At 35.0% G+C, this 25,126-nt stretch overlaps 2 protein-coding genes across 2 annotated transcripts; both read right to left on the reverse strand.

The window, feature by feature from the left end:
• Positions 1-1,187: 1,187 nt before the first annotated feature.
• Positions 1,188-5,467, reverse strand: LOC125187690 (probable pectinesterase 68). Its single transcript, XM_048084319.1, has 5 exons — positions 5,110-5,467; positions 4,440-4,629; positions 3,704-3,910; positions 1,579-1,817; positions 1,188-1,481 (listed from the first exon to the last, which is right to left on the reverse strand). The coding sequence occupies exons 1-5, from the start codon at positions 5,394-5,396 to the stop codon at positions 1,325-1,327; spliced, it is 1,080 nt and encodes a 359-aa protein (XP_047940276.1). The 5' UTR covers positions 5,397-5,467; the 3' UTR covers positions 1,188-1,324.
• Positions 5,468-20,552: 15,085 nt separating this feature from the next.
• On the reverse strand, positions 20,553-24,752 carry LOC125187747 (putative glucuronosyltransferase PGSIP7). Its single transcript, XM_048084380.1, has 4 exons — positions 24,433-24,752; positions 22,142-22,602; positions 21,769-21,916; positions 20,553-21,398 (listed from the first exon to the last, which is right to left on the reverse strand). The coding sequence occupies exons 1-4, from the start codon at positions 24,660-24,662 to the stop codon at positions 20,858-20,860; spliced, it is 1,380 nt and encodes a 459-aa protein (XP_047940337.1). The 5' UTR covers positions 24,663-24,752; the 3' UTR covers positions 20,553-20,857.
• Positions 24,753-25,126: the final 374 nt, after the last annotated feature.

Here is a 25,126-nt window from a genome sequence, read left to right on the forward strand (position 1 = left end):
CAATAAGCTGAATAAACAATTTCTTGTGTTTATGTCTTCCATATTTGTGATATTTGTGTATATTTTCCAAAAATAAGGAACATAATCCAATTTAGACAAGTGTCCCAAACTTCAATTTAATATTTCCTCATCCTTCGATACTATGTCCGATTCTTTTTATTCCCTCCATCCCTAATAATTCGTCACTATTTGACCCGACACGGGTTTTAAGAAATGTAATAGAAAGTGGGTTGAAAAAATTGGTGGCATGTGGGTCCTACTTTTATATACTCCCTCCGTCCCAAGATAAGCGACTCACATTCCTTTTTGGGACGTCCCAAGATAAGTGACCCATTTCCTTTTTTGGTATTCTCTCTCTTACTTTTTCTCTCTACTTTATTAACTCTCTTACTTTATTCACTTTCCACTTTACTAACAAAGCCTCATTTTCTTAAATCCCATGCCAAAAAGTTTATGCTCGCTTATCTTGGGACGGAGGGAGTATTATGACTCGTTTGATAAAAAAGATGGGATATGAGAAGATATGTAAAATAAGATAAGAAATACGGACTTCATGTCAAGATATGCAAAGATATGATTTTTTTCCGTTGTTGTTTGATATAAAAGAAATTATCTAAATTTGTATTGTATATTAAATAACATGGCTTAACTTGACAAATTGGTGGGATACATAAACAAGGTTAATGTTATAATTTTGGTAAGATTAGATAGGGCCCTGATCTTATATTGGGCTTTGAGTTAAGCTTAACTATGATATCAAACAATTAGAAATATCCATATATAATTCTCTATCTTGGTATTACTAACTTATCAAACATGCCCTTAGTTTATAATAAAATGTGAGTGTGAATGAGTTAGTGGAATGTAGAGTCCACTATAAAAAATGGTAGTAAAAGTGAAAGGTGACAAATTTTTAGGGACGGACGAAAAAGGAAATAAGTGACAAATTTTCAGGGACGGGGGAGTAATAAATAGTGAGCGCTAAAAATTAAAACTATAACTAAATATGTAAATGTAAATGTAAATTAATAAATTGTAAATTTCGATTTAACGTGTTCACATTTGATGTTTTCCATTTTAATCAATTTGGCAATCGATTAAAAATCAACACCCTCTTAGTAATTGCATAAATAAATAATCTATAAATATAAATATCACATGTTCAATGTTATTGGGCTTCAATGCTCTCACTAAAAAAATAAATTCAGTATACTAAAATGATATTACAGGTGTAGAAGTTTATTCGGATTTAATAAATAAATGATAGGAATGAAATGAATAAAGAATAAATATACACGGAGCAAAAAAGAATAATCGAATAATATTAAGCATCTGTAGGTGAAATCCAATGCCTTCCATTGACAAAACTCTTAGCAAGAAATGGATGGGCCGTATCGTAGTCCAATTCTCGGGCCCATGACACTCCACGTACCGCTGCTGCTCCCGGCCCAGAACATTTGTACACTCCAAAAAATACAGTCCTACAATTTTTTCAATACCACAAAAAAATGTAAGTACCTTTTTGACAATGTATTTAACACAAAGATGAACAATCCAAATTAGTTCTTAATAGCTTACTTGTTTTTGTTGCTGACGTGATCCCAATCGTCCCATCCCCCGCGAGCGACCACATCCTCGAAGTAGGTGTACGAGAAGACAATCCGGGAGTACTGGCCCATTGCACGCCCCACGTAGAGTGGACCGGTTCCGGTGACCCGGCAATTTAGAAATGCAAACCCGGTCTTTTCATCGGGCAAGTTTCTATCTTGGGCCGCTATGGACCCGAATCTCGTTGCAATAGAATGTAGCTCACAATCCTGTTGCAACAATTATATTAGGGTTCTAGTTTCTTTTGCTACACTTAAGACACACATCCGAAGTGACTTGAACTCTCAATCTATTGATAGGAGGAGAAATATTTTATTGCATTCATAGTCCATATAAATCATAGTTCTAGTTTAGATTTTCTAATTATCAAAATGTTTAGTTCACAAAAGGAAGATGGGTAAGTTAGTTTTGGTATCATGAAAGTATGCTTTGCATAGACTTGGAATGAATATCATAATACAACTAAATCCGAATATAATCCACCTCTACTAATCATGCCACAGGCTCATAGTAAAACATATGATGACCAATCATAAAACTTAGGACTAATAATGTACCTTTTTTGTGAATGAACAAATAAATTAAATGTCTAACCATAGACTCAAACTTATAACCTTATTATTAACCAATGCACCTGAAATAACTAACATACTATTTCGATGATTTATAATTTATGTGATATGAATTTTCAAAGTAGACCTAGCTAGTACATACTCGATACATGAAATTATTGTACTCCTAGATGATTTATATTTTTTGTGATATGAATTTTCAAGTAGCCCTAGTGCATATTGTACACCTAGTATATAGTTTGATAACCTGAGATCATTAAATAAGAGATAACCCTACGGCATGGGATACATGAACAAGAAAATGGTTTGAACTTTGAGTTCAATATAGAGACGATTTTGAATTTGGACTGAGATTGGATATTCTATTTTTTTGGCGTTCCCTCCTAAAGTTTTTAACATAATGGATATTTCAATTATTTATTGTATGAGGTTCCTATACATACAAAACTTATCCGGAAAAATACAATGTTGGGTCCATTAATGGTTTGTCACCCTACTCGGAAAAAATAATAATAGTTCCATCATCTAAAAATATAGTGTTCCGGCTACATGTAAGATAATTTAAAGATTTATGGAGTTTAAAATTAATATTATCCATAAGATGGCAATCAAGGCCATAATGTATATGCTATTCTTCAGCATAAATAAAGAATTAAATATGCCCATACCATACATGCTGTGGAGTGCACGCATTCAGCTCAATAGTTTTAATAATTTATTTAAAATCTCAAAAAGTAAAAGCCCTTTTGAAATTTCTTATAAAGATGCATAGACAAAAAGGGACCAGACAAGTGAAAGGGACAGTACTATACAGCTTTTTAAATAACAAAACAACTTTTTTCATATGTTAACAAGAAAAAAGAAAAGTGTGTTTTCTTGGAGTTTACAAAATATTTTGAAAATTGGAGAATTTGGGACACTCCATCTGGATTATATTTAGAGCATCTCCAGGGGGAAAAGGTAAGTTGAGAAAGTATATTTCTAATTTACCTCCTCAAAAAGGTAATTATATCTTTTTAAAAAGTAGTGGACTCCAAGAGAAGAAGGTAAATTAAAAAGGCAAACAAAAATAACTAACTTCTTACCTTCTCTTCCAAGAAGAGGTAAAAATACCTTCTCAAAATGATAGAAGGTATAATACCTCCCCAAATACCTTTTCCTTTGGAGCATGAAATTTTATCAAGAAAAGGTAAATATGGTAGTTATTTCTTTTTACCTCTCCATTTACCCCTTCTATTGTAGATGCTCTTAGAAACTTAGATAAGACAATTATGAATTGAATTTCAAAACACTCAAAATGATAGTTATAAAAACGAGATAGTAGGAGTACTATATTGCTTCCAAATTAATTAATTGGTAGCAATTAATTTTGTGCGTGACTAATTATATCAATTTTAAATAAAAATCATAAGCTAGCTAGTAAGCCCTACCATATTCATCACATCCAAATTAGAACATCATTTAATTAAAACTAGACTTCACATATATTTTAGTTAGGACAAAGAGTGTTAGTATAAACTTACTTTGTACATAGACCTTCCATTGCCAAAAATGAAGTCTATAGAACCCTCAATGTAACATTCCTTGAAATAATGGCGGCCGGCGTCGTCGCAAAGAGTATCCTGAGCTCCATAGAAACCGCAGCCGGAGAAGAAGGCCTTGTCGCCGGAAATTCTGAACGCCACCGCCTGCCATCCTTGCATCCCCGGCATTGGCGCCGGTGCAGTGTTCTACAATTTACAACTCTATTAGCATTTTTAAAAATTATAAAAATAATGCTTATTTATTTAACTATGTTCGATCGATTGGATGTGCAATTATAGTTAAATATCAAAAAGGAAAACACAGTATGTTGCAAAAAATCGAGATTAGAAAAGAAAAATTATTGGACCAGTGTCCTATCATAAGAATATTAATATTAATATAATTATGGTAATTATCATTATCTTTATTGGTTATTGTTAGTATTATTAACTGACAAAATCTCAGTGTGTGAACGGCTATATAAATATGAGACTTAAATCCGAAATCCAGTAAAGTTAGTCATACCAAGACAATATGAATACAAACAAAGAAAAGAAAAGGTTTAAAATGAGGACAAAATATGTGAGACAGAAACTTCTTGTTAGTATTTAACAATTAGTGCAATTCTAATTAATCTCAGATGCAAGTACTATTATCTCCATGTATTAGAAATAAACCATATTATATCGAAAACAACACAAGTAAATAATAATGTACTATGATATATTAATATACCTTGAAGCTAATATTTCTGGCGATAAAATAATTAGCAAAAACGGAGACAGAAGCAGTGTGATAAGTCCGGAGCTGCTGCCCATCTGCTCCCTTATCACTTGCTCTATCATGCCACTCGATCACCGTTCTCTCTCTTCCCGCTCCTTGAAACGTTATGTACGGTTTGGACGCTGGAACCACCACCTTTTCTCTGCCATTTGGTAGAAAAAATAGATAAGGAAAAACATGATTATAACACACATTTCAGGTCAGATAACTCCAAGACACATGAAGTTATCTAACTTAGCAAATATACAGTTTCACTTGTGTGGTAAATTCCTAAATTAAATAATACTCCTAAGAAATCAAATTTTACAAACCCTAATTTGAAATACAAGTTATACTCAACCCTAAACCAATAAAACACAAATATTTGAGTTTAAAGACAAGAAAGAAGAAAAAATAAAGTGAAAATAGTACTCCCTCCGACCCATAACAAATTTTCTCTACATTATTCTTTCTCTTACTTTACTCTCTCTCCACTTATCATTTTATTAAAAAGAGAGAAAAAAAGTGTGACATTTGCTATGAGAAGGAGGAAGCATAAAAGTGATGCTAAAAAGTGGGATATATATAATTATTCAATTTTGTTTTAATGATTCCTATATTATTGTGATGAATGAATAATTACATGTAGCAACCAGCAGCGATGAGAATGAGGACATTCTTCATGTTATTCGGAGGGACGGCGTCCACTGCCTCCTGAACTGTCGGGTAGTCCGCCAGGCCGTTGACGTCGACTGTGATGACACGGTGTCCGGAGGGCCCCACCCATTTGTGGTGGTGCTTGCCGGAAGTTGAATTGTCGCTAGCTGAATTTCCTGCATTTAGAGAGAGAGAAAGAATTATGAGAATAGTAGTAATATTAATTAAATTAAAATTGAAGGAGGAGAAGAACAAGTTAAGAGAAGCAGCCATTTTTATTGAACTTAATTCAATAAAATGGCATGTAAGAGAATGTTTTCACAGAGAGATATTGTATTGCAGGATCAAAAAAATTGTGTCTAGAAAAAATGCTGTGGTTTGTATTGTATATATATAAGTATACATGTATGTTGGCATGTGAGCAAATAGGGTCACGGCAACGGTCATATTTTGGTGATCGTTACATTTTAATGTTTTGTCAAAAATATAATAGTATAAGGCTAGCTAGAGACGTTATTGCTTGATCTAGAGGGGAAAAGAGTGAAGCCAATTTGATATTATCCGAAGTAATAGTAATTATTATAAGAAGGAATTATTTGTGTGGTAATGTTAATGATATGTACTAATAATAATGTCATAAAGGCTGTGTCAGTATGCGAATTTTGTATTTTTGCTGAAATGAAGTAATTTAAATTGAAATGTTATTTATTACAGCCACTTCCAGATACATAAATAGGAAGGGTCCAAGTTCAAAAAAATTGTGTACCAACTTATTATTAATTACTATATCAGAATGGCAAGTACTAGAGTGATTTATTTATCGAAATTATCGATGAGAAATTCCGTTGTTAAATACTCCTACTCCGTACAAGATAAATAGTGAGGAAATTAATATTTGGAATTTACTGCAGTCAGTTCAATAATAACAAATGGTTTAGCAAAGGTTGAGACGTACTCCATTTGCTTAGGCTTTATGAAATACACTTGTTTTATACTCCCTCCGTCCCAAGGAAGATGACCCCTTTCTTGGGCGGCACGGGATTTTATGCAAATTTATTTTGTGTGTTGAAAGGAGAGAGTAAAGTAAGAAAGAGGGAATAAAGTAGAGATAAAAGTGTTTCCATTTTAAGTAATGGGTCATCTTAGTTGGGACAAACTAAAAAGGAAAGTGGGTCATCTTCAATGGGACGGAGGGAGTACTAAGTGCATTCCAAATGTTTCTAAATTAATTATGCTTTAAATAACTCTACATGTTTATTTCACCATTCCGTTGATGTATTAAATTACAGTTTCTATAATAATGTTTTTCATTACAATTATCACACATTAGGAGTGTAATACCTAATCAAGCACAGGTGGATAATGGATAGCCTATCATTTTCACGGGCTTTATATAAACTATCAAACATAAAAATGCTCTTATTATCATTTGGTAGACTATTCATGTTTCGGCTATAGATAGAATAATGATCATGATGATAATTTGTGCTAGTTAATTATGTACATTAAATTTGTGTGTTGGTAATTTTTTAAAGTTTATCCTATTTTTAATCCATGTTTGGCACTCCATCCGGTCCTTGCTAAGAGAGACATTTATTTTCAGCACGAGATTTAAGATTATTTGGTTTAGTTAATAAAGTGGGAAGTGAATAAAGTAAGAGAGAGAATAAAGTATAAAGAAAAAAGTAAGGGAGAGAATGACAAAAAATGATATAAATTACTTATCTTGGGATGTCTCTAAAAGGAATATGAATGACTTAACAATGGACATAAGAAGTACTACCTCTGTCCCTGAAAATTTGATACATATTACCATTTCGGTCCGTCCCTAAAAATTTGATACACTTCATTTTTACCATTTTTGGTAGTGGACCCCATATTCCACTAACTCATTCCTACTCACATTTTATTATAAAACTAATACTTTAAAAGTAGGACCCACATCCCACCAACTTTTTCAACTCACTTTCCATTACATTTCTTAAAATCCGTGTCGGGTCAAAGTGTAGCAAATTTTGGGAGACGGAGGTAGTATAAAAGATAGAATACCATGTTATTTTTTAGGGGTAACTGCTTTTAAAGTCACCAACTTTCCATGAATTCCGGTTTTTCCCACGAACTTTCAAAAGTTTGTGTAATGTCATGAACTTTATTGTCAGGTTGCTATTTTCCCATGTCAGGTTTTCCGATCTGATTCATACTGTTCGTTTCCTATTAAGACAATGTCCAAATTCTTTTATCTTACTATCCTTATTTTCGTCTTTGAAATAGCTTCGCGTGGGTACTTTGTACGCCTCAATCGGAACTCGGATGAAGAAGTTATGGCCATTTGATGAAGGCTGCGACCTTTGTGCGACCTTGTACTATCATAATGGCCATAACTTCTTGATCCGAGTTCCGATTGAGGCGTACAAGGTACCGACACGAAGCTATTTCAAAGACAAAGATAACGATAGTAAGATAAAAGAATTTGGACATTGTCTTAATAGGAAACGAACAGTTTGAATCAGACCGGAAAACCTGACATGGGAAAATAGCAACCGACAATAAAGTTTGTGGCATTACACGAACTTTTTAAAGTTCGTGGAAAAAACCGGAATTCATGGAAAATTGGTGATTTTAAAAGCAATTACCCCTATTTTTTATATGGACTAAAATAGCCACAATAATGTATCTACTTAAATAGAGATGAGAAAGATGGAGTATGACATTGTACAGTAATCCTACTAAGTCCAACTTTCAAAGCTGCTAGTCTAATCCATCAAAACAGGTTAATTTTCTAGTCTGAAACATGAGCTTTAAGGTTAGCTTTCTCGGCCTATAGAAATAACATGGGTCATTCAGTGAGATTAATATAAGTACTAAACATATAGTTAACGCCATACGATCTCCAAATGGAATGAGTGTACTGACAAGTTATATTTTTCATTACCTTTTCAAAAAGATAAATGTATAATTTCTTAAAAATTAATGAATTGAAAGAAAAGTAGGTAAAATATAAAAAGTACTAGTAACGGTTAGAAATTTGGGCTTTTCATATTATTTATTTAATGTGTATGACTATCTTTCAGTTGTTCAACTAAAATGATCCTATAAAGATTAAAGTTTGGACTAAAGTGTAGTTATTTGTTATGAAAATAAGTGTAGATGTCAATTTGTGATTTTCTAATTTTTGAGGGACCAAATAGAAAATAAAAAACTTATATTATTTATAAATATAAGTTATGGTTATGGTCCCAGACGTCAGAAGAATGTTCAATATCTCTATATTCTCTCGGCTGGCTATTGCGAAGGACGTCTCTGATCGTTTGGAAGATCCATAGCCCAAAGCAATTCCGCCTTTCAATTCCTTATGGATCAAGGTACGTTTCCGCTCTACAGTTTCTGCTCCTTCTCCGTTGTTCTTGGTTAATCATCATATAGAGATTTATGTAATTTTTAATCAATTATTCCAGCACTAACTACTTTCAAATTTACATTTAGCATGGAGAAAAACTAAAAATACATGATAATTACATGTCTCTTCTTCTAGAAGACAAATTCTTACCTGTATTATTGTGGGTCAACAAACATTATCAATGACGTTTTATTATTTTGTATCTAGAGTCTTGTAACGATGATGCACATTTTATGGGTTTAGTGCGACTTCATGAATTCATAATGTGAGCATGGATCAATATTTATGGGTTTTATGTTAAATCCCTCCCTCCAATTATTTATAATCTGTATTCCGATTCAACCCATGTGACGTGAGGTATCACATTTACTTTATCACTCACACAACTTTAATTTAAAATAATAATATATGCTATTCATATCATTTTATATTACTTTTAACCATCTCAAACATTTGTTAATTAGGCACCATGATATATTAATGAAATTGACGGTGTATATTCATGTGTATTACTAGCATTTTATTTCAGCAAAGTAGGCTGGATATATATTCATGGCCAAAAATGTTAATTAGGCACCATGATATATTAATGAAATTGAGGGTGTATATTCATGTGTATTACTAGCATTTTATTTCAGCAAAGTAGGCTGGATATATATAGCTTGGTACAGTGGTACTGCAAGTCTACAAGTATAGGAGAAAACTAGTTGTTAGTTGAAAATAGTAACAACGGTGTTCTTTTCATTCGTTACCTTTTAAAAATAGCCCGTTTGCGATCTTGTGAGTAATGTTATAATAATGAGTCAATTTTTTTTGTGATTTATTTTGCTAAACCAAAATGCATGTAGGTCTAACACCTTACCCTTCTTTAGTCTCTAGCACTCTTTCAATGATATAAGAGAGAAAATATTTTATGAGATTGATAAATTATATTTGTGCATGGATGTATTAAGAGTTATGGATCGGAATGGGTTGTGATATATGCAGAACTATTTCTAGTGTTGAACGGTCGAACCAAAATATATATAGTTCATTTTTAAATACCACGTAGTTCATTTTAAGATCATTTTAATTCAGTCTTTCTACAATAAAGTAAAATCATCTAAAAATAAAGTAAAATCACTTGCTTGATTTATTCAGGCTATATATATGTAGTATGTACGGAAGCGATTCCACTCTCTGACTCGTCAGCCTAATGAAAGTCCGTAATTATTGAATAAATGTGGTATTACTAGCAATTAATCATATTTACAAACACCATTCTAAATTGATAGCTATCCATATCAATATCTCTTTTTGTTGTATTCAATCCAGCTCTGAATATTAGTATAACACCCTATATGATGTTTATGCGTTGTATCAAAATCATTAATCAAATGGTGTAGTATTTGCTATCAAATGGTGTAGTATTTGCTATCAAATGGAGACTAATAATAAAGAATAAAAAGAAAAGTAGACGTGGGTGGTAAGTGGTGTGGTGTGATTTATAATTAAGTATGGCTAAATAGGATTATTTACTATGTGACTGTTTTTCTCCTCTAGTATAGTTCCCAAATAATAAATACTATACGTATTAATTTGGTCCCTACTAAAGGGGTAGATCAAATGTGGACATGTATTAAATATGTCTGTATTTTCAGAACGTTGTAAGAAGGAACAAATTTTCGAGGAAGTGCTAACGGATGGATGAGACAAAACAAATTTTGTTTTTTTCTCAGGCAAATGGCATAAACGATCAATTTCAGATCAATTTCCATTTATTTTAAAATAGATTTTAATTGTTCTATGATCTCAAAATTTGTGAATAATTAAGCTTGACGTGTGGCAGATAGAAAATACATATAGTCAAAATAATGTCAATTAATACACTTATCCACATAGAATTCACACATTTTAAGGATTAAACTTGGTTTGATTTGTGTGCGCGAATTTAGTATGTTTCCCTATGGGATTTTTATTTGATTGTATAGAAAGGATCTTTTACAAATAATCTCTTATGGATTTATAGATACTGCACTTTCTTTCTTGTCCTAAATTATTTACTTTACATAAAACATAAAGGTTCCTGCTTCAATTATTATGAGATTTATGGACACTATCTAATAGTAAGAAGTATTAAAAAGAAATTATTTTTCTATATATTCGAATCAGTGTTGGTCATATTTCTCTTTATCGAGAAATTGAAGAAGTCATACATGGGTTTTCTCTAGCCTGTTGATACAGTATCTGTGATTATTAGTTGATTCTAGTTTGCCTAGATTTGAAGAAAAAAGACTATAAATGGTGAATTCCAATTAGTCTATAAAGGACATGAGTGTCTCCGTATTCAAAAGAGTTTCGCATGCATATCTTTCACATATCAATCAAAGTTATATGGAAAAATTAAGTTATAATCGTTTTATAAAAGCTTTGCAAACCAGTCCAAAAAGTGAAACTTCACGGAAATTTAGGATTTTCAAGATATGTATGTCTTTTAAAGCTATATATCCTACCATATCTCAGTCTCATCCACACTATAAACATGCATGCACAATCTGTTTATAAATCTAGCTTCTGCTTAGGGCCTATTATTGTAATCCATTAGTATGATTTATTATTATGATCCATTAGGATTTACTATTCCATCATATTTTCTCATCTAGTTTTCCACCATGAGAGATAACTTACGTTATGTTGAACATTTATTTTTGGCAAATTGCATGTAAAGTCATAAACTTTTAGAATAGTTTAGTTTTTCCTGTGAACTTTATGTAACATCCCGAAATTTCAAACCTTAATTTTAGAGTCGTAAAATTTTTATTTAATACTATTGATGACGTGGGAGACGTGAATTAAATGATTAGTGATTTATTGCATGATTCCTTGTAACCTAATTGCGAATTGGAGTTGAGATTGAATTAAATAGTCAATATTGTTGATAATATTGTGGTGAATTATTTACCTAAGGGATGAGTGAGATTTAATAGGATCATTATTTTTTTATTTGATATTTTCGATCCCTACTACTATTGAAGAAGGAATTCTATTTTTTTGGATTTAATTATTGTTTGAGATAATTACCTAAATTAAATCCAAAGTCCGATTTTTCCTTATTTTCCTTCATGAAATTTCGACCCCCATGCCTATTATAAGGAGATTTTCGAAAATCTCCTATTTATGGGAGAGGAGAATATTTAATTATATTATTTGATCACTTATTTATTCTCTTCCATGAATAAATATAAATATTCTAGCAAATCTTACCATATCTCAAGGAGATCTTGCCATATCTTATTTTAATTAATATTTGGAATTGATTCCTTATGGAGGAATCAATATTAACGCATATTCCCTATTCTTAGTGGGAGAATTATTATTTTTATTCTGCTCCGTGATATTTTATTCTACTCCGTGAAATATCTAAATTAAATCATAGGCTAATTAAATAGCCTAAGATTTCGAAATCCCCTTATTCCTCATCAATATTAACGCCAATCTCTCCCACCATATCTCTCCAAATCTTTTTTTATTTATTTAATTAAGGAGAATCAAATCTTCTCAAATATTCTATTTAATTACCTAGAGATCTTATTGAACCCTATAAATAGGAGCAAAACCTAACCCTAGACCCCCAAAAAATCGCCACCACCCCATATCACACGCCCCTTTTCTCCTCTCCACTCTCTCTCAATTTTCTTCTACTTTTCTCCAATAATTCTTCATCTTTTGAGAAAAATTAGAGTTTGAGCCTCAAGAATCGTTGAAGAATCAAGTCCGTACTTTGTTTCTACCGTTCGTTTTGGCAAGAAAAGGTACCTATATATTAATCTTCTTCATCTAACCGATTAATCGATATTCTTGAACCCTCATGCATCTAGATTGAGTGAAAGTGGGATAAATGGTATATAGGAGGTGCATGTGCGTGTGTGTGTGTGTGCGTGCGTGCGTGTGTGCGCTTGTGTATATGTGACGTGTGAATAACACTCATGTGTGACATAAGTTGATGTTAGATCTAAGATTGTTGAGTGTATAAAAGTATATGATGAACGTGTTTTGGTTTTGAATGATAAATGTAAACCGGATCGGTGGGAAAAAGGGGAAACGTTGAGACATGCATGATTTAGGAGTTGATGTTGAAACTGATACATGATATGTGCATATGTGATTAAAAGGTGAAACCTCGGTTGTGAAGCAGGATAACAAAAGAGAGAAACATACTTGAAATCTAAGCAGTCAAGGTGGGCTTTATTCTTAAACTCTTTTATGTTGCAAATTTATGAAAGTGGAGAGATAAGGGTGGTTTAAATTGTTATGCCATGCCTGTGATTGTTTTGATGATGTTGTGCGCCTGATGCCCAGTTTGAGAGTTCGCTCCATTGGGCTATAGGGCTATGGATATGTATAAACGAATTCGGGTCTGAGTAGGGCCGCAAACCCTACCAGGCTAGTGTACACGGTGGGATCGGGAGCCGTCCTTGCTAGTCGGCCGGTCTCGTGGGCGAAAAGTGTGGCCACACTTTCGTCGCACCATAGAAATGTTGTGATTGTGGAAATTGATGAGGAAATTGGGGAGTTGTTTGACTGGCCAGTCTATGAAAATATTTTTGTGATACTCGATGATATTTATTTTGATAAATTGCAAAACTCGAGTTCACTATGGTAAGGGTGGCATAACTAATAAAATGTTTTGGCAACGAGTCCACTGGGTATTTCAAAATACTCAGACATGCATGTGTTTTCCTTATGTGCAGGTTGAACGGCGACGAGCGGTGGCGGGTGTTGAGCACATTAATAAAATAAGATGGATATTTTGAACTTCGAGTGTGGTTGTGTCTTCATACATAGCTTCACTTTCTCTTGGTTGCTTCCGTTTTTTGAACTTATTCCCTTTGGTTTAGAAGATTGAGACATGTTGTGGTTTTGTTGAATTTATGTCGAACCCTTGATTTTTTATCATAATTTATGGTAACTATTCTTCATTGATTTTCTAGGTTAAACCGTTGACTTATTGCTTTGATAATTCGTTTAATAACTTGGTCAAGTCTCTTTAAATGAAACCCTAGCCTATATTTTTATTGCTTTTAAGTCCGTTTTGGTAGCAGTCGCCGTATTTATTATACCCCAGAAATCTGGGCCGTGACACTTTAAATATTGCACGAAAAGTCATGAACTTTACCGGACTGCGTAAATTTCCCATCCAACCTGACTCGATAGATTTTCGACACAAACTTATCCTACGTGGCGGGCCGGAAGCATGATTTGGAAAATGACAAATTTAGGATTCAATTCGAATTATAGAATTAGTGCTACTTTTATGCTGAATTCGATTTTTGGAATTCGATTTGTATGTTTATGTCGATTTGTACGTTGAATTCGATTTGTATGTTTTCATTTGTGCTACTTGTATCTTCGTAATAAATCTAGGGTCAGAGATCGCAAAGATAGAAGAGAAACAATCAGAATTAGTGGAGTTTTTCCAAGACACGCCTCCGACGTGCCACGTAGGATAAGTAATTGTGCCGGAAATCTATCTGGTAGGGTCGGTTGGGAAATTTACACAGACCAGTAAAGTTCATAACTTTTTCATGCAACATTTAAAATTCACGGGAAAACCAAACTAATTTGAAAGTTTATGACTTTACTGGCAATTTGCCTTTTTTTTAATAATTGGTTCAGTTTATTTTTCTTTAAGTAGCTAAACATTTCATACTCTACGGTTTTAGTTTAATTGACATTGAATATTTTTCTAGTTATTTATACTTTATCTAAACCTTTGTTACTTTAATAATTGTGTGCTACTATTATTCTTTAGATTATTTGGCTAATATATAATTGAATGTTTCAATGTGTTATTAGATAACTGGAGAGATGAGACTAACGTTTTAACATACTCCATAAATTATTAACATCTAAGTCAACAACATTCAAGGATGTTACTTAGATGTTATAAGGAGTTACAACCTCATGATTTGGAATTGGACCAACTTTTTAATCACAATCTAAATGTGGGTTCAAGTGATAATTTTGATCGTCATAGTATTAACCCGAGTCAAATTGAATGTTGAATTCATAATTGAATTACTATGCATTTAATGAAATGAAAATCCTAGAATTTCTTCTTTGGCTAACTAAACCTGGTTTCTACATTGCTATACCGATAGTTTTTATTTATCTTTGTTCATTAGCTCTAAAAACCAACCAAATCACGTGGTGTAGATAGTATTTGATATTTATGTTGCAGTTCTAGTTAGGATATATACTAAAAAACATGTTTTATAGTATACACTTTTTGTATTATAAAACTTAATTTTCAAGCCTTTATGAGAAGAAATTTATATAACACGTATTTTATTACTCCCTCTATTCTTTCTTTTCCATTTTGGAGTGTCCCACAAAATTAATCATCTTCTATTTTAGTAGGTTTTTTCTCTCTTATAGGTAAGTCCCATTTACCACTAAGAAAACTCAAATAACTTTTCCTTTCTATCTCCTCACATTTTACCAATTTTGCATTAAAACTCGTGCCGCCCTCGAAGTCCCAATTTTTATGGGAAGGAATGAGTATTTATTACTCCCTCCGTCCCACAAGAATATGCACTATTTCCTTTTTAGTCCATCCCACAAGAATATGCATTTTCCAATTTTGGAAACTTTTTTCTCTCTAGGTAGGACTCATTCCCCACTAATAACAATACTTTAATTACTTTTTCTCTATACCTCTCTCTTACTTTACCAATTTTGCATTAAAACTTATGCCGAACCCAAAGTGCATATTCTTTGGGGACGGAGAGAACACTTTTTATTTATTAAATTCATATAAAATAATACAATGGAACAAACAATTCTTCTAAATTTCTTACTGGTCGGAAGAGTCATGATTGCAAAAAATATTTCAGTCGGTAGTAATGGATATTCTCGACATGTAACATGTGGACAATCTTTTGCAAACAGTTGCTAGTGTTCATTCGAAGTCACTTCCTGTAACAGCCCGCCCTCTTAGGGTACAATAAATGCGGCGGCTGCTACCCAAACCGACTCAAAAGAAGTAAACGTAGGCTAGGGTTTCATTTAAAGAGTACTGACCAAAAGAATTGGAAGAAATATCAGAGTATTTAATGCAACAACTTAACCTAGAAGTTCAAAGGAAGATAGATATCATAAACGATGATCAAAACCTTAAGAGTACGCCATAGTATCCGAGACAAAGTCACAAGTAAAGGGCTAAGGCCACAACCGAAAACGAAATGCAAATATTCCAAAAAGAAATTCTAAAGAGTATAAAAAATTCAGCGGAGAACGACCAAGAGAGAAGCATAGCTATGTATGGTGACACAACTACACTTAGAGTTCAACATATCCATATTAGTTAATTAAGCTGCTCAACACCCGCCACCGCTCGTCATCATTCAACCTGCACATAAGGAAAACACATGCAAGGCTGAGTATTTTGAAATACTCAGTGAGCTCATTGCCAAAACATTTTATAAGTTATGTCACCCTTACCAAGTGAACTCGAGTTTTAAGCAGTTATAAAAGAATATCACGAGTATCACAAAATATAGTTTCCATAGACTGGCCAGTCAAAATAACTTCCCATTTTCCTCAACATAATCCACAATCACAATCATTCCATGGTGCGACGAAAGTGTGGCCACACTTTTCGCCCACGAGACCGGCCGACTAGCAAGGACGGCTCCCGATCCCCTCGTGTACACAGCCTGGTAGGGTTTGCGGCCTATACTCAGACCCGAATTCGTCAATCATATCCATAGCCATATAGCCCAATGGAGCGAACTCACAAACTAGGCATCAGGCATACAATATCACAATAAAACAGACATAGGCATGGCATAACAGTTAAACCACCCTTATAACACCAAACAACGTTTTGATAAAATAAAAGAGAGTTTTTAGAGTAAAGCCCACCTCGATTGCTTAGTTTTCGAGTAGTTTCGCTTTTCCGTTATCCGGCTTTGCAACCAAAGTTTCACCTTTTAATCACATAGGCACATATCACAAATTAGGTTCAATACTACTCTTACTCATGCATGTCTCATTACTTTTCCCTCTTCCCACGATTTATCTTATCATTACCAATTAATCAAGATCATGTTTATCACACAAGATTGTTTAACCATCAAACACACACTACACAACACAACAACACACACACACACGGCACACACACACACGCCACACGCACACACGGCACACACACATACACATGTTCTCACACCCCTTTTTATCCCTCTTTCACTCAACCAAGATGCATGAGGGTTCAAGAAGACCGATTAATCGGTTAGAAGAAGAAAAAGAAGAAGTAGAAGAAGAATAAGAAGGACTTATAAACAAAATACCTTTTTAGCGAAAAACAATCGGTAGAAAACAAGTATTAGCCTTGATTCTTCAAAGTTCTTGGATTAAACTTCAATTTCTTCTCAAAGGATGAAGGATTAATGGAGTAAAGTAGAAGAAAAATTGAGAGAGTGTGTGGGAGGGTGGGGGCCGAAAATTATGGGGGCTAGGGTTGATGTTTCTCTTATTTATAGTGCTCAACAAGATCTTTAGGTAATTAGAATAGAATATTTGGTAAGATCTCATTCTCCCCAATAAAATAAAATAAAATAATATTGTGAAGTAGGGAAGAAGAATTAACAAAAATAGGCTAGGTATCAAGCATGGTATTTTTTCGAAAATTTGGCCTTCCAATTAGCCATGATTTTGTTTTGGTATATTTTTACGGAGTAGAATAAAATATCACGGAGTAAAATAAAATAAGAATTCTCCCATTCTTGGAGTCAAAAATGGCGCCTCCTATGCCTAGTTACATAAGGCATGGATTTTCAAATATTGCCTAGAATAAGGTAAGGCAAGATCTCTTGAGGTATGGAAAAATTTGGTAGAATAATTAAATTCTAGGTATGGAAGGAAATCAAGTAAGGAGCCAAATAAAATAATTCCTTCCTTCCCAAATATGGTGATTTTCGAAAATCACTAGTAAAATAAGGGGGCTCGATTTTTCCATCTTTAAACAAGGAAATAATTGGCTCTTGGAATTTAATTTGGTTAAATATCCCAAGGCTTAAATAAATTCCGGAAGAAATAGAATTTCTCTTCAAAGGGGGTCTAGGGTTCGAAAATTACAAGAATTAGGGTGACAAGTATTTATGAAAATTTTCTCTAATATTCTCACTCACCCTTAAACAAATAATTGCCACATAATCTCATAACTTAATATATCACATGCCACATCATTTAGATAAAATAGTTTGACTTTTCAAACTTTCAACACAAACCCTAAACTCAATTCGACCATAACATCTCATGAAATAAATGCATTCTCGATTCCACGTCATCAACAATTAATTCTAGGGCTCTAAAATTAGGGTTCTAAATTCCGGGATGTTACACTTCCTATATTAGATGACTGATGACACTGAAGTATGGTATAACGTTCAATGGATCATGTTGAGATAAGTTGCTCTTGTTGGTTAAACCAAGTACGAGGTCTCATTAATTATTTAACAAGTAGACTTGACTTGTAGCTATAGTACTCCCCCTGTCCCTTATTATATGACCCACTTTTTCATTTGGGATGTGCCCAAATATATGTTTCATTTTACTTTACTACTTTTTGTAAACAACCTCACATTCCACTAATTCAATCCACTTACATTTTATTATAAAATTAATATATAAAAGTAGAACTTACACTCCACTAATTTTATAAACTACCACGCACTAAGTTGGTGCCCTAGGTCTGCACTCTCACTCACTTAATCAACAGAAGATCTTCTTATGAGGGTTATTAAAGGTTGGAATGGAGCCTAAGGCTATCCGCATCTCTGTCTCTTAACCGTCTCATCTCTTCACTATTCATGGACCTCACTGTACTTTTCACCCCATCTCTTAACTAAGAGACAACACCTGCATCCCTCAATCTCTTAACCATCTCATCCCTTAACTATTCATTCAATTTCAATTTTTATTTTTAATTCCAACAAATTCAATTAATAAAAACACACTTCATTAAATAAAATAAAAATTACAATTTAAAGGCCTAAAAAATTAAAAAATACATAATTAGAATCCTAAAAAAAATTAAAAATACATAATTAAAATACTCTAATTTAAATTATAAAAACTACTCCGCCGGCGAATCATCCCGCGAAGTCGGCGGTGCACCCAAGTTAGATCGATCCCGAATACCAAGTTGAGCTTTCAAATGCTCAATTCCGTCCATATGGGCTTCAAATTGGCGAGGATTCATTTTTGAAGTGTCAGCCATCGTGGCGACCAGGTACATGGACATTAGGGTGTTCGAGCCCGTGCCCATGCCGGAGCCCGAGCCCTCACCCGCCTGGCTTGATTCGCCGCGGCCCCTCCCCCTCCCCCTCCCTCTCCCCCTCGCTCTCGCCACCTTCGCCGCCTTGGTCCCTTGCGGCCGACGCCGTGAACCGGAAGAAGACCCCCCTCAATCATCGGTTGGCGTGCCCTCTTGTGAGGTGTTGCCTTCGCCGCCATCACTAGACGAGTAGTGGCCACGCGTCGTGTGCTTCGTGCGTTTTGAGCCCGAGCCCAACTCGACACCTCCAGCCCACCTTTCAAGGTGGTGGACGTGCGACCAAACTTCGACATACTTGAAATATTTACCAAGTCGTCTTTGAAGACCCGCAACGCCGCTTTTAGAATGTCGGCTCCACTGGCTCCGCTTTGGTAATTCGCCTCTTCTGCCCAGTATATCGCGCAAAATTTTTTGACATCTTTGTCGCATCGGTCCCAGTGACTGCGGAGCATCTTCATGTTGCGGGCAATGGTCTTCTTCGGCCTTCATGCGTTGTAAACTTCGGTGACTTTTTTCCAGAAGCACATGTGGGTTTGTTGATTCCCGACGACGGGATCGTACGAGACGCTGATCCAAGCGTCGTACAACGCCAACGTCTCTTTTTCGCTGTATGGAAGACGGCCGCCGTCCCCCACAACGTCGTGGTGGTCTCCCTCTTCCTTCTCTTCCTCCTCGGCATTGACATCGATCCTGCCTATTGGCCAGTCGGTCAAAGTGCGTTCAGGCGGCAAAAAATTCTCTGGAATTTGGGATAATCCCGGCGATTGCCCGTACCTCTGGGGTGGGAGGGACGATAGTATGCATCCACATCAAAATGTGGTGTTTGTTACGCCGGCAGAGTCGTTGAGGCTTGGGTGCCCGGTGACGAACCGGGAGTACCCAAAAAGTTGTACATGCTCGCCCAATCGTCGAACGAGTTCAAGTCGAACCCGCCGGAGCGTCGCCTGCCGCCGCCGGAGCCGACGCCGCTGGAGTTTCCATCGGCGGACATTTTTTCAACAATTGGAGAGAAAAGAATAGATGAGTAAGTGTAGTGTTTGTGTGTAAAATGGAGAATGAAAGAGGAATGGAGTATTTATAGAATAATAAAAGAAAAAAAAATTGAAAAAATCGACCGTTTGCAACGGTTATTTGACCGTTTAAATTTTTTTTTTTGTTTTTTTTGAATTTTTCAAATTACAAAAAAAAAATTATTACGTCATAATTCCGATGCCCACTCGCGGGCCGGCGAGTGGGCGTCACACCATCCGCCAGCGCGCGACACGTGGCCCGCGTGCGTGGCTCGGCAGCTCGAGGCCGGCCTCTTCCGCACGCGTCGCGTGATGAGATGTCGCGTTTCGTCGAGACGAGACCAGCGTCGCAACGCTGTCTCGATGCTGTCTCGTCTCGTCGAGACGAGACCGAGACAACATCAAGCCGCGATGCGGATGCTCTAAATAGTGATAGTAGTGTCGCTTGGTCAAGTTAGGGGATGGACTTTTCTTCTTCTTATACTATTCTTGGATGTTGTATTGGGGTGTTTTTTTGCTCGGTTGCTTTTAGTACTTCTTTTTGTTGCTCTTATGTCTTCTTTGTGTTTTGCTGTTTTTGTTAGCCATTTCAACCTCATATTTTGTGCGATGGATCTTTGCTTGCCATTTTTGGCTCTTTCTAAATGCATAAAAAACAGAAGCAACAACTTACAATCAATATCATTTTAACTAGCCTTTTATTTTAAATAAATATATTATACAAAAAATTTCTTTAGTCTTTGTATTATACAAAAATTACAATTTTAAACCTCGAGATTACTAAAGAATGAACTTACCCTTCCAATTGGTAACCAACTAGAAAAAAAAAAGAGTTAAATCTGATAGTTTGTCTATAGAAATTTACAAGAAAGAGAATGAACCAAATCAACATCTACATTGGAAAATCCAATTCCAGAACCACTTTGAATGTGTGAAAATCCAATTCCACATTCCCCTCCAATATTCAAGCATATATTTGCAGTTCACAAGCTTTTTTCATGTTTCAACAGAGCTTGTTCAACCCAGAGGGCAATGCACTCTCGCCCAATCTGGGCATGAAACCTTCCCTGTCAAGCGAAACTTGCAACGAAGACACGATCCTCATAAACGCCACATACAAAAAGGGCGAGCTGCAAAATGCGTAACCAAACACAGAGAGCGCCCTAACGACGCCGTCTGAATACCACGGATAGGCCATGACAATAAGAGCTCCCATGAATCCGAGCCACGGCATCAGAACAGGCAGCAATGGGAGCAAGAAAGCATTGACCGCGACAATCGAGAGTGAAATGGATCCAAGAAAGTAGAGGCTCCATCCTATCACTGGATGAATCGTGTAGGGAATGAAGAGAATTGGGACTAAATAGGCAGCAAGAATCGACCATAAGGCGACCAACTTGAACCCGGTTTGTATCAAGAAGACACTCTTCTCTTCGCGACGGTAGAAAAGCTTCGATAAATTAGGCCGAGCTAGGCGTGCCACGGCCATCATCCCCAAGTAAAATACTGTCTGGATAAGCACAATCGACATCTCTGCACCATATCTGTGGGTAAAAAGTAAGGTAACAATGCATAAGATTGAGATTATATGATCCATAAATCTCATTTGACAATATATGCTACCAAATGATGGACTGTGCATATTATAAATAATTAAATAAGAAATTACAGTCTTCGTCCCACCATAATGATTTGTATTCTTTTATGGGATGCCCGACCTAAAATGAGTTATTTCCATATTGGCAAACAAACAATACATTTATTCTCTCTTACTTTATTCCTTCTTTCACTTTTCTACTTCATTTTCTTTCTATTAACTCTTCAAATACTATCATTTTCTTTAATCCTCAATCATAGAAGAACGCCTCATTTTCTTTAATCCCGTATTCAAGAGAAACGAAAAAGAAAACTAACCCTATAGTTTGAAGGCGCTTCCTATGCCAATCGATGCCCAACGGGAGGACCGGCCACGACCACCAGTACCACGGCTTCAACCACGATGCCCCCGGGAAGGTGATGACGCTGTTCGGACCACAAGGCACATTCCACCGGAGTTTTAGATCTAAATTAAGGGAAAAAACAAATCATTATCTCAAAAAAAGCAAAACAGCAAACAGTGTAAGAATATATTCAACTGCCCTAAATCAAGAAAAATGCTTACTGTCGGCAAATGAAACATAAATAACTACAGCAAAATGTAAAGAAGAGAACTAAACCATTGTTTATAAGTTTAATAAGCCATTTCTTATTCACCAATTGATTTTAGGATGAAATCTATCACACTTACAGTAGTAGGAAGCATCCATTTGGTATCCAAGTGGAAGGCGGTAAGTCCCATCCAGCTTGGTTCCATTTGGAGGAGAAAGAAAGAGAGGTGAATTCAGCAAATCGGGGAAATAGCTTGTAATAAATCCTTGATCCGCGCCATCGGGATTGCTTCTCCCGATGTCTAACTCGTGGATCATGTCGTTGAAAACGGCCATCGACGGCTGCAAAACAAAAAGTCCAGTGTGGAAAATGCATGGATTGATGAAGACAGCACAGAACTGGCCACATTGGAAGAGTTCATCGGTTTTGTGGAGGAAGAGGTTGTCGGCATCGAGCATCACGACTCGATCGTATTGTACGAGCTTCCATGCGTATAGCTTGTTCAGTGTAAGTTTGAATCTCCAATCGAATTCGGATTGCTCGCTGTAAGGATTCTTGATGTTCTCAACACTCACCACCTTAGCCCCATCTTCTTCTTGTCTGCAAGTCAAATATTATCATATCAGGTATCGTTTGATTGCCATGACTCATTATCATACGAAAGAAAACAAATTTGAAGATTATATGTCATGTACTACTCGATCGAGGATGCTTCACAAATTAAATACTACCAACTACTATACAAAGCAAGTTCAAAAAAATTAGCCTGATCTTGTCGTATGGTCCAGGCATATTACAGATGGGGACTTTAATCAATCAGAATTGCAGAAAGAGAGAAAAAAATAATTTATGCAATTATGATTTGTACATGTCAATATTTTCGGACAACTGGACTTTTATTCAGCCGAGGCCATTTAAGGATTCTACAACTTGATATTTGCAAGCCATATCACAATCATGAATTTAAATAATGTACATATAAATTGATAGTTTTAAATAACATGCAACTGTCCAACTACATGGTTGTCCCAAAATCCATCAAATTGTATAAATTTAAATAAACTTTGTGTGATTAAACTTCAAGCCAGGATTTAAGGCTGCTCTAACTACGCAGTTGTCCCAAAATCCATCAAATTGAATAAATTTAAATAAACTCAGATGCGTGATTAAATTTCACGCAATGATTGCTCCATATCCAGCAGCAGGAATCAAACTTTTGAACAAAAGAATTGAAGAATACATATGTATTCAGATATCCATGATTTTTAAGGCTGAGGCCAGGCTAGCATCTTTAATGAGTCTATATATGTTCACATATTTCCTTATTAATAATAAGTGGGGCATCACTCTTTTTCTTCATTATTACACACATTCCTTTTCAAGTGTTATTCATTAAAATATTCCAATGAAAGAAAATGGAAAGTAGTATTAAATATCAAACACTTTTCAATTACTAAGAATGCATATACATTCGTGAAAAAGAATATTTCCTTATAACGCATTGTTTTGGGAAGATAATAAGATATTCGAACATAATATATGAATCAGATATATCAAGGGTGAAAAAATTTGAGGACTATTGCGGTGAATAATTAGTTAATTATACAGATATACTTTTCGAGTGATGTGGTCAACATTGAACTCAAATTATATACGACTTTTAACAATTTATATCGATAGAAGTAGTGGGTTGGGGAATTTCTTTGTCTACCACAATATTTGTTTTTTCATATATTATCAATATGAAAAACATAAAATAAACAACAATTGCAACAAAAATATATATCCAACCGAGTCAGAATTGGGAAAACCACCCTTTTCTCGACAATCCACTTTGGAATATTTGCCTCAATCTATGCTTTCGTTTTATTCACTTTACTATTTCTATGTTCATGTAATAGCAAGTTGCATATATGTGCCCCTTGCCACTTCTTTAAATTGTCAACTCCATATAAATAAATCAATTAATATGCAACACGTATAAGCTAATCTATTATAGTTTGTCACAATCATTATTAAAGCATAAAATCGCATTCTTCATAATGTTTTAAACACACACAAAAAAATAATGTATCCTCGATCTAATTTAGTATATGGATTTTGTTAGCGACCTATATATAACGATGATATATCCTCGTAAATATAAAATCTCTAGAAAATTGAGAGATTAATGGCAGAATAATTCCTAATTAAGTTGGTCGACCGACCTTGAATTCAAACATTAGTTGACTGTACTACCAAACATAATTTAAATATACAAAATCACACCAGTAAACAAAAAATATTTTTAAATAATAATGATGAGATCAGCACAATATTTTAGAGATTTAAAAATAAATCGGCAAAAACGGCAAGAAATCATCAAATAGAGTTACCATTTAAACAATCAAGTAATAAAGAACTAATTCAAGAAAAAAAAAATGGACTTACAGAGATTGAACCCAGCGGGAAGGGACATCGAGAGATGCTATAACGACGAGATCAGCATCGACTTGAAGGTGACGGAGCGATCTGAGCATGACACGTGTGGCGACGTAGAATTCGTAGTCCCTTGGTGTGCCCATATACATCATGGTAGCATACGCATTTCTGTGCACCGTCGCCGCTGCTGCACCAACACAACTAACCAAAATCACCAATCCTAATAAAATCAACCTCATTCTTTGTGGTGTGGGTGTGTGTGTTATTCTGCGTGAAAAGAGAACGAGAAACACACTTTATGTGTGTGTATATATATATATATGTGTGTGTGTGTGTGTGTGTGTGTGTGTTTGGGAGGGGAAAGGGAGAGGAAACATGGTCTTTTAAAAGAGGGGGTCAAATCTAATTCTTGAATTATTCTTTCTTTCTATTTACTTGTTATTAATGCGTGTTTTTCCAAATTTAATTAATTTCCATTACTATTGAAATTATCAAAAAGATGCTAATTCTCATCACACAAGAGGATTTTAGTTGACTTAATTTTGGGAAGAAGAGGAAAAGGTAGGAGCAATGAATTAGTTGTACTTATGCATTTACTCTAGGCGTGAGCAAAATAACCGAAAACCGAATATCCGAACTGAACCAAACTGAAATTTTAAAATTCGGTTTGGTTTTTTTGGTTTTTCGGTTCGGTTCGGTTTGG

Source organism: Salvia hispanica, chromosome 5, assembly GCF_023119035.1.
Source record: "Salvia hispanica cultivar TCC Black 2014 chromosome 5, UniMelb_Shisp_WGS_1.0, whole genome shotgun sequence".
NCBI lineage: Eukaryota > Viridiplantae > Streptophyta > Magnoliopsida > Lamiales > Lamiaceae > Salvia > Salvia hispanica.

What these genes read in the sequence shown, in the direction of transcription:
- LOC125187690 (XM_048084319.1), bottom strand. Translation starts at nt 5,396, where the DNA reads ATGGCTGCTTCTCTTAACTTGTTCTTCTCCTCCTTCAATTTTAATTTA. An exon ending in ATCGCTGCTGGTTGCTACAT is followed by an intron (nt 4,630 to 5,109) that starts GTAATTATTCAT and finishes ACCAAATGGCAG; the next exon opens with AGAAAAGGTGGTGGTTCCAG. An exon ending in ATGGAAGGTCTATGTACAAA is followed by an intron (nt 1,818 to 3,703) that starts GTAAGTTTATAC and finishes TTGTTGCAACAG; the next exon opens with GATTGTGAGCTACATTCTAT.
- LOC125187747 (XM_048084380.1), bottom strand. Translation starts at nt 24,662, where the DNA reads ATGAGGTTGATTTTATTAGGATTGGTGATTTTGGTTAGTTGTGTTGGT. An exon ending in AATGGATGCTTCCTACTACT is followed by an intron (nt 21,917 to 22,141) that starts GTAAGTGTGATA and finishes CCCTTAATTTAG; the next exon opens with ATCTAAAACTCCGGTGGAAT. An exon ending in AAGCGCCTTCAAACTATAGG is followed by an intron (nt 21,399 to 21,768) that starts GTTAGTTTTCTT and finishes TTTTACCCACAG; the next exon opens with ATATGGTGCAGAGATGTCGA.